The 10,219-nt window shown below is 37.6% G+C and overlaps 1 protein-coding gene across 1 annotated transcript; it reads left to right on the top strand.

Moving 5' to 3' along the window:
• Positions 1-962: 962 nt before the first annotated feature.
• On the top strand, positions 963-3,295 carry LOC308611624 (MSL complex subunit 3-like). The gene is made up of 2 exons (XM_081260338.1): positions 963-2,536; positions 2,716-3,295. Exon 1 carries the CDS (start codon positions 967-969, stop codon positions 2,533-2,535), a length of 1,569 nt encoding a protein of 522 aa, XP_081116464.1. The 5' UTR covers positions 963-966; the 3' UTR covers position 2,536; positions 2,716-3,295.
• The last annotated feature ends 6,924 nt before the right edge of the window (positions 3,296-10,219 follow it).

Here is a 10,219-nt window from a genome sequence, read left to right as displayed (position 1 = left end):
GTAATTATACAAATTACAATTTCTCTGTGTTTACACTCTGATTTGAAAACAATTAGGAGGCAGTTAAATGATGTTTCGGTACCTGTAAAATTTAAGGGCCACTCTTTCGGGTTCTGCACCCAATTTTACCATGGGGAGGGGAGCTTCCCCCATACCACCAAGCAATTCTCCAGACACTAGCTGGGCATTCTACAATTCAATTCAGTTCAACTCAATTCATACACCATTTACCTGATCTACCCAGAGACAGCATCAGATTCCATAAGTTAAGAGGTCAGCCCTACCAGACTGCCCCACCCCACATACCTGAGACACCAGGCACAAGCCCAGGTGTCACCTGTGCTTCTGACTGACTGACTGTAGATCAGAGTTTCCCACAACCTCCTCCTTGGGTTCTATTATTTGCTAGAGTGGTTCACAGAACTCAGGAAACACATTTATTCACCAGATTACCAGTTTTTTAATAAAAAGATATAACTCAGGAACTGCCAGATATGTAGGGCAAGGCATGGGGAAAGGGTGGGAGCTTCCCTTCGCTCTGAGAGCACCATTCTCCCCAAACCTTCACACGTTCACCAGCCCAGAAGCTCTCCCACACCCAGTCCTTCTGGATGTTCGTGGAGGCTTCATGACTTAGGCAAGATTGAATAACTCATTGGCCATTGGTGACTTCAATTTCTAGCCCCTCTCCCTTCTCTAGATGTCCTGGGGTGGGACTGAATGCTCCAACCCTCTAACCACAATGTTGGTTCTCCTGACAACCAGCCCCCATCCTTAGGTGCTTCCAAATGTCACCCAGTTGTGTTAACATAAACCCAGTTGTGGCACAAAAGAGCTTGTTATGAATAACAAGACGCTTTATGGCTCTGAAGAGTTTTTTAGGAATTGAGGACAAAAGACTAAATATTATCACAAAAATGCTACCATTGTTCTTATTTATCAAGAAATTCCTCTTACGATGAGCAAATGAGCGCGAGCGAGGGCATGAAATTTAAATTCCACTCAGGGGAGAAAGTGCTGTGCTTCGAGCCTGACCCCACCAAGGCGCGAGTGCTGTACGATGCCAAGATTGTCGATGTTATTGTTGGGAAAGACGAAAAAGGCAGAAAGATCCCAGAATATCTGATCCATTTTAATGGTTGGAACAGAAGCTGGGATAGATGGGCAGCTGAAGATCATGTCCTTCGTGACACCGATGAAAATCGGAGATTACAGCGTAAATTGGCAAGGAAAGCTGTAGCTCGCCTGAGAAGCACAGGAAGAAAGAAGAAGCGCTGCAGGTTGCCTGGTGTGGATTCTGTCTTAAAAAGCCTCCCTGCTGAAGAAAAAGATGAAAATGTTGAAAACTCAATAAGCAGTTCTTCTGATGACAGTAGTGAAGAAAAGGATGAAGAAATAAGTGAAGAAAGTGATATTGAAGAAAAGACTGAAGTGAAGGAGGAACCAGAGCTGCATGCAAAAAAGGAAATGGAAGAAAGAACAATAACTATAGAAATCCCTGAAGTTCTGAAGAAGAAGCTTGAGGACGATTGTTACTATATCAACAGGAGGAAACGGTTAGTGAAACTTCCGTGCCAGACCAACATCATAACTATTTTGGAATCATACGTGAAGCATTTTGCTATCAATGCAGCCTTTTCAGCCAATGAGAGGCCTCGTCACCATCACGCTATGCCACATGCCAACATGAATGTGCATTATATCCCAGCAGAAAAGAACGTTGACCTTTGTAAGGAGATGGTGGATGGATTAAGAATAACCTTTGATTACACTCTCCCATTGGTTTTGCTCTATCCATATGAACAAGTTCAGTATAAAAAGGTGACTTCGTCCAAATTTTTTCTTCCGATTAAGGAAAGTACCACAAACACTAATAGGAACCCAGAGGAGCTCTCTCCAAGCCCACCTTTGTTGAATCCATCCACACCACAGTCCACAGAGAGTCAGCCCACCACAGGCGAGCCAGCCACCCCCAAAAGGCGCAAAGCCGAGCCGGAAGCCTTGCAGTCTCTGCGGCGGTCCACACGCCACTCGGCCAATTGCGACCGGCTGTCGGAGAGCAGCGCCTCGCCCCAGCCCAAGCGCCGGCAGCAGGACGCGTCTGCCAGCATGCCCAAGCTGTTCCTGCACCTGGAAAAGAAGACACCCGTTCATAGCAGATCATCCTCACCCGTTCCTCTGACCCCTAGCAAGGAAGGGAGTGCGGTGTTTGCTGGCTTTGAAGGCAGAAGAACTAATGAAATAAATGAGGTCCTCTCCTGGAAACCTGTACCCGACAGTTACCCCCCAGGTGACCAGCCACCTCCACCCTCTTACATTTATGGGGCGCAACACTTGCTGCGATTGTTCGTGAAACTTCCAGAAATCCTTGGAAAGATGTCCTTTTCTGAGAAGAATCTGAAGGCTTTACTGAAGCACTTTGATCTCTTTCTGAGGTTTTTAGCAGAATACCATGATGACTTTTTCCCAGAGTCTGCCTATGTTGCTGCCTGTGAGGCGCACTACAGCACGAAGAACCCCAGGGCGATTTATTAAGGTTTTGATGGTTCTGGAAGAACAGCTTCTCTATCTAGCTTTGCACTCTCGGTTCCCGATAAAGAACTAGGGAGTTGGTGGGCCTTCCTTAGAGCAAATGCGACACCCGCCTTGGGGGGGTGTGGCAGAGGCGGGCCCATTTGTTTGAGTTGCTTACCTACCGTAGTTATTTCTGTTAAGGATTACTTCCTAGGTACCTGAACGGCCTCCAACATGTGACCCTTGCCACGGTACATGTCATCTGTGACGGCGGGAAAAGAGCAGCTGTGTTCACAGTGAAATGTTCACGAAAGTGTGCGTAGGTTGGGCTGTTTCAGTAGACGGAGTTACTTTTTAGCAATAACCACATTTTTAAACTATTTGTTAGCATTAAACAAAATTGTTTTGCAAACCGTTTTCATTCTTGTGATGAGGCTGAGCAACAAAACATTAGTTTTACTTGGAAACCGAAAAGTAGTCCCAGAATATTTTAGAGGGGGTTGATATTGATGGCAAAAAGAAAATTTGCAGCTATACATTTGCTTGTTACAGTTCCTTTTCTATAAAACCTTATTTTTGGTGATCTAAATAAAGCATTGCCTGAAAAAAAAAAAAAAGAAATTCCTCTTGTCCCATTATCTCTACGTGGCATGACAAACATTTGTTTACCAAGCATTGGTTCTTCCCATCTCCCTATAAATTGTCTTCCTCCCCTTTGGAATCCCAGACCCCTACCTCTTCTCCTTAGCTCAGCATGGCACACAAGCCTTAACTGCCTGTCTTGAATCCTCTCAATTCTATGTGAGGCTCCATATACACAAAATTTCATTTTTTTCTCCTGTTAATGTCTTATGTCAACTTAATTAGTAGACCAGGCAAAAGAACCTACAAGAATAGAGGAAAAATGTTTCCTCTTCAACAGTACTAATATCAATTTTTTAGTTATGGACATTGTACTATAGTTTTATAAGTGGTTATCACTAGCCGAAGTTTGGTAAATGTTACAATGTAATCGATGTAGTACTTTTGGAACTTGCCATAATTACATAATTATTTCAAAATACAAAATTGAAAAAAAATTCTCAAATGTAAAACAATGTTTCTTCTTATGAGGTAGCCTTTTTACATAGTACAAAAGCCTGCTAAAATGATGTAATCTGAAATATAACAAATACATCAGCTTAGATAATTATAAAATCCAAACATTATGTAGAAAATAAGATATATATTTTAAAATTTCTTAAGTATTCTTTTATCCATGGATGAATAAAATATTTATTCAAAAGTTAAGTCTGAAATAGAATCATTTATTCAGTCTTTCTTCAATGAACATTAGTTGAAAGCTCACTAAGTGCTTAGAGTTTATTGGATAACCATTGCTTGGATTGCTTTTTGGAATGATGAAATAGCTATATACGAAAACTATGGCAGGGGAATTAGCAAAATGGGGTACTGGGAGGAGTAGCCCTAAAATTTCACTATAAGTAACTATCATAGAGGCCAAATGAAACCTGAACTACTATATGTCAACAAGATCATAAAGAAGGTTCAGACTCTGCTCACTCATAAGTTATAGCCTGTAACTTTATGGCCTCATTGTAAATGATATTGCATTTTTATGCTTGAATTTTTCATATTAACTTAATACAAAGTAGCAACATAATAAATATTTTATAACAAATTGTCTCCTTATTCCTTTAATAAGAAGAATCAAATGGCCCCAGCTACTAGTAAAATCTTAATGGAAACTTTATAACTATTTGGGAATGTTATTCTTTTCCCTTTGTTTTCTGTATCAACTATTTACATTTCTAGATTCTTTGATTTTGTAGATCTTTCTCCCATCACTTTTGAGATGAAGCTCCTCTATCTCAGAAGAACTTTTCTTGAAATAGATTATCTATTTTAAAAATACAATCATAATAACTAATAAATTATAGAAAGTTGTTTTTGTCATTTATTCATACTAGTTTAACAGAAGTGGGCTTCTCCTACATAACAGGATTTGATTCTCAAGAGTAGTATTTTCCAGTAACTATGAATAATATTAAACATGCAAAATAAGTACTATTGAAAACATATGCGATATTTAGGGGAAATGAAACATTTTTGCAAGTGTAATTATAGAGAGTGCTTTGTTCCTTTTATATTTTAGTTTTCCTCCACTTGTTTTGCCTTGAGATGGAAAAAAATGCTTTCGATCATATTCCCTTTGTAGTGTTTTGGAAGACTTTGGAGAGAGAGGAGTGTTGCACTTGTGAAATCATTTTTAGGGAAACTAGTATGTGAATCGTAAGAGCACTGTACCCGTTCCCATTTTATTTTTCTGGCTAGTGTTCCTGAATTCAGCACTATGCAATTATAGTAACTGCCAAAATGAACACTAACTCAATAGAAATAAGAAAACGGGCCCACTGTTCTTGCTTTTGAAAAGTAATTACTTACTGGCATCAAGAAAATAAGAATCGTCATGTAAAAAATACTAAATAGGAATACTGGAAAATTTTATGGCAGCACATGAAGCTATTTTGACTATCTTGTGTAAAACAGGTCAACAGGAACCATTCAACATAACGTGTCTGAAATATCTAAATATCTCTGAATTGCTTTTTTCCGTTGTATTTCAGCTTTCTTAGAAAGTCAATTTTGGTCTGATATGAAGAGACAGAGGAAACATTTTGTAAAGTGTTTTTTAGTTTAGAAACCCTGCCTTACATTCATCATCTCCATAACTAAACCTAGGATTATGTTTACTGCCCCTCGAAAATTAGTCTTCTCCAGCTTGTGTAGTTTTGCAGTTTCCAGCGCATAACTAGGTCCTTCTAGCAGTGATTTAAAAAACAAACAAACAAAAAACACTCTAGGGTTCCCAGGGACAGTTTAAATATTCATGGGAGAGGACCAGCTCTTATTCTAGCAATTTATGGGTGAGGTCCAGCCCACAATTTTATGATGTGCCCCCTCAAAGGATCAGACAATCTCCCTGCTGTGTTTCTTCCTCTTCCTCAAGAGAGACAGCCCTCAAGAGAACGCTCCACTCATGAAGCAACACTAGTCTGATAGATCAGATTTATCATTGTTTACAATTAATTTTAAGTGTTTACAAGAATAGTTTACTTCAAAAATTAAAGAAAAATATTAATGTAGATATTTCCATACTTTCATAAAGCATTCTGAACAACATAGTAGAAATCACGTCTTGTTGGGAATTAGACTGAGGTTCTCATTGGTCTTTTTTTTTTTTTTTTTTTTTTTTTTGCGGTACTCGGGCCTCTCACCGTTGTGGCCTCTCCCGTTGCGGAGCACAGGCTCCGGACGCGCAGGCTCAGCGGCCATGGCTCACGGGCCCAGCCGCTCCGCGGCACATGTGGGATCTTCCCGGACCGGGACACGAACCGGTGTCCCCTGCATCGGCAGGCGGACTCTCAACCACTGCGCCACCAGGGAAGCCCCTCAATTATGCTTTTTACCTTGTCGGTTCTTCCCCCAGGTATGTTTGTGACTCATACTCTCATCCTCTACATCTTTACTCAAAGATTGCCTTCTCAGTACCATTAAAACAGGTCACTCTTTTTAAAATCACGCATCATCCCCTTTTCCAATTCTCCTGATGGCCTTTATGACACTCATTTACTTTCATGTATTTATGTTATAAAAATTCTTAAAATGTGGTCTGCAGCATTCAATGAGTCCTCAAGGCCTTTATAGGTTATCCGGAACACACAGACTATTTTCATAATAATGTGATGGCATTACTTGTTTGTTTCTCCACTGTGTTGCCATGTGCATTGATGACACAAGAGCAATGGTGGGTAAAGCTGCTGGCCTTTTGGCACAAATCCAGGGATGGCACCGAACTGCAGTGGTCGACTAGTATACTACATTCATGAATGGTCACTTTATTCTTCATCGTCATGTACCTACACATTTTTAAAGGCAATCCTATTTAAGAAATCTCTTGAAAAATCGATAGCAATTACTCATTTTCATATATCTGGATCTTCAAGTGGACCTAATTTTAATCTTCTGTAGATGAAATGGGACGTGTGTATAAGTACTTCTATTACACAAAGGTCATCTCGAGGAAACACACTTGTGCAATTATTTGAGATGCAAGCCAAGCCAGCTGATTTTTTAAAAAACATTTATTTTTACTTGAAAGAACAAGTGACAGACAAACTATGGTTGTTCAGACTTGGGTATTTCCAGATATTTCTTGAAAATGAACCAAGTGAGCCTGTCCCTTGAAGGAAAACCCCTGACAGAATTCCTTGCCTCTTGTGTGGGTCTCAGCCTACTGATGGTGATGTTCTCTGCTACCAATGCCTGAGGGACTCACCTGGTCTGGTGCCAACAGACATCCCCTCTCACCACCACCAGGGCCCTTGTTGTGACTGGGCAGACTTCCCAGTTCTTATTAGGATTACAGGACGTACCTCAGCAAAACCATCAGGAAGCTTCGAATAAGACAATTTATTACTCAAAGTCCTGGAAGGTACCTGGTACACCTGAGGCTCACACAGCAAGTGTCGTGGGTAGACAGAAAGAGAGGGAGTGTGGACTTGGACTCTGTCTTTTATAGGTGGGGTGCCTAGGATTTTGTGAGCTAACTCTTTACTGGTGCATAAACATAAGGAGTTGGAATTAGGGTGAGGGTAGGGAAAAGCTGTCGGTTATCTAGGTCACTCGGGGCTTGCTTTCTTTTTTCTTTTTTTAATTGTTATTGGAGTATAGTTGACTTGCAATGTTGTGTTAGTTTCATGAGTACAGCATAGTGAACCAGTTGTATATATACTTATATCCACTCTTTTTTAGATTCTTTTCCCATATAGGTCATTACAGAGTATTTCCCCCATGATAACCATAAGTTTGTCTTCATCTGTTACTCTATTTCTATTTTGTAAATAAGTCCATTTGTACCTTTTTTTTTTTTTAGATTCCACATATAAGTGATATCATATGGTATTTGTCTTTGTCTGACTTACTTCACTCAGTATGACAATCTCTAGGTCCAGGGCTTTCTAAAAGGGGACCTTCTTGGGTAGAACAGTCTGGTTCCTTATCTAGTTATTTTGACAGTAGCTGTGTCACACAGCTGGCAATATGTTTATTCAAGATAAATAAATGCCTTTAAAATGGATGCCTTGGTAATCAAAAGCTTAATGTTAGGCATTTACATTACAATTAAAAAGGTTAATGCTAGGCACTACATTGCCAATATACAATTAAATTTTTAAGCAAAATTTAGCATTTTAGAAAACTTGTATCAGTGTCCCAGTATTAATGGCTTTTCTGATGAAATTGGTAGTGACTTTTTATATTGTATAATGAAATATGTCAACATAAGACATAATCACCATTTTCTTAATGGCTAATATATGAAGTTACAAAATCATGCATATGTGAGAGACCCATTCAAAGTGAAAGAATCACCAGTGGATTTTAATGTAAGAGAAAATGAAGAATTCATTGCCATAGTTACAGATTCCACTTTGCAAACAAACTCTAAGAAATTAATAGTTATTTAGTGTTGATGTCATATCAGAGAAATATATCCAGCATCATCTTTAAAGGCTGGTAAAATACCCTTCTCTTCCAACTACATAACTGTATGAGGTGAGCTTGTCTTCATTTTCTTCAAGGAAAACAACATATCTCAATAGACTGAATGAAGAATGCAATACATAAATCCAGTTATTATCTAATTAGTAAGATATGCAAAAAAATAGATTTGCAAAAATATAAAACAATGCCACTCTTCTATTTTTATATTTTGGATTTGAAAAGTATAGGTTTTTTATAAAAGTAGGTTAACCTGTAATAGGTTAATTATTGTCACTTTTAAACAAATATATTTATTCTAAAAGTTTATTTTAATATCTAATATGGTAAATATCAACAGATATCAACATAGACAGAAGCTTTTTGTGATCTGCAACCATTTTTAAGAGAGCACAGAAATCCTGACTCCAAAATATTTGAGAAAAACTCTTCTAATATTTTATTATTCATTTGTATATTATGCTTATTGTGTCTTGGCCTATATCAATTACTTGTTACTATAGAATAAACCACTCAAAATCTCAGTGGCTTAAACCAACAATGCTGAAGCCACTGAATCAGTGGGGTATTTCTGCTGGGTGATCTGAGCTGGACTCAGGCACACAGAGCTCTGCTTTGATAGTGAGCTTGGCATTAGAAAAATAAACTCAAAAAAGGAAAATTTTTGACAGTTTTGGCTTCCAGTGTATCCCCATTGCCTAGAAGTGCCCTTGTCATCCTGCATGATCAATAAACAGTTGCAAGGTAACAAAGAAATTGCAAGAGGTGCTAATCTGACAGAAATTAAGTATCATATCATTGTTTGTTCTCTTGGACATTGAAACATACTAGTATTTGCCAGGTGAAGATTGCTAACATAATTTAAGCTCCTTGAGAATGAGAACTAAACTCAGCACCTTATAAGCCCTCAATAAATATTTGGTATATTAAGAAACATCTCCTTAATGAATGGAAAAACAATTAAAATATTAAAAGAAATAGAAAAATTATTATATTTGAAAAATTAATAATTTATTTATCTCCTTACCTAATGTTAGTTAATACTTCTAAGAGAGGTAATTATGTAGACATATATTTTACATAGAAAAAACTAATCATGAGTTATATAAAACAAAACCATAGATAGGAACATGAAAAAGGAAGACTCAAGTTAATGCTGGCATTAACTTCCTTTTTTCCATATTTGCTCTTTTACTCTCTGTCATTTGTTATACACCAAGGAGATAACAGTGTTTCTAAAGATTCTCCCCAAAAATTAAATCACCAATTTTTAATAGCGCTATCATTTATAATTTTGGAAAACACAAACAATAAAAAATCAGAGCAAAATCAGTAAGTCAAATGATGCTATTAAAATAATAACTATGCAATTATGTTATTGTAATTTTTTAAAAACCAAAGTACAAAATGCCAAATTGAAATTATATAGAATATATGTAAATAAATTTCTTTTCAGAGATAGTACTGTCACTTCTGAATGTGCATTGACTTTTGTAGCTATTCTTTCTTCAGTTACTGAATGAAAATAATATTTGCAAGAGCGATTTTTATCTTCACCTCAAAAAAAGGTATGCTTAATACATCCACGTGTGGTAGGAAAAGTATATGTGCCCTTTATTAGAAAAGCTTCATAAATAATTAATGTTCTCTAAATCATCATGCATGCCTGAGGACTAGTAGAAATACAGTTACACACTAGTTTTTAAAGATCAGAGTTCTAAAACATTCTTCTTGCCCAAAGTTTCACAATGGGCAATGATAAAATATGCTTGGCCTACTGGCCCCTCTGTTGGACCTTGCTAATTGTCTAGGGCAGACAAAATTTTCAGAGGGCCACAAATGGTGTGGACTTTTAAAAAGTATTCTCCGCTGAAATATGATGGTTACAAAATGCACTCAGTTCTTTAGTTTGACTAAAATATCTTTCAGATAGAAGAGCAATGAAATCGACCTTTCTAGGTCTTTTGGCTAAGTTCTGAGTAAAAAGCCACATAAAATTCAGGTCTTAAATGACAGTTAAAAGCTTGAAAATGTGTAGGCAAACTAAAACCATTAAAATTTCATTTGTAAGCTAAGCTATTCAATCTAATAGGTACTCTTCACATTTATCCAATCAATATGGATAAAATGCAAAATTAAAAAT

This window comes from Mesoplodon bidens, assembly GCF_964165515.1.
Source record: "Mesoplodon bidens genome assembly, contig: HAP1_SCAFFOLD_453, whole genome shotgun sequence".
Classification (NCBI taxonomy): domain Eukaryota; kingdom Metazoa; phylum Chordata; class Mammalia; order Artiodactyla; family Ziphiidae; genus Mesoplodon; species Mesoplodon bidens.
This window is presented reverse-complemented; position numbering and strand designations above follow the sequence as displayed.

Coding starts and splice junctions, on each gene's coding strand:
- LOC308611624 (XM_081260338.1), top strand. CDS start 967: ATGAGCGCGAGCGAGGGCATGAAATTTAAATTCCACTCAGGGGAGAAA.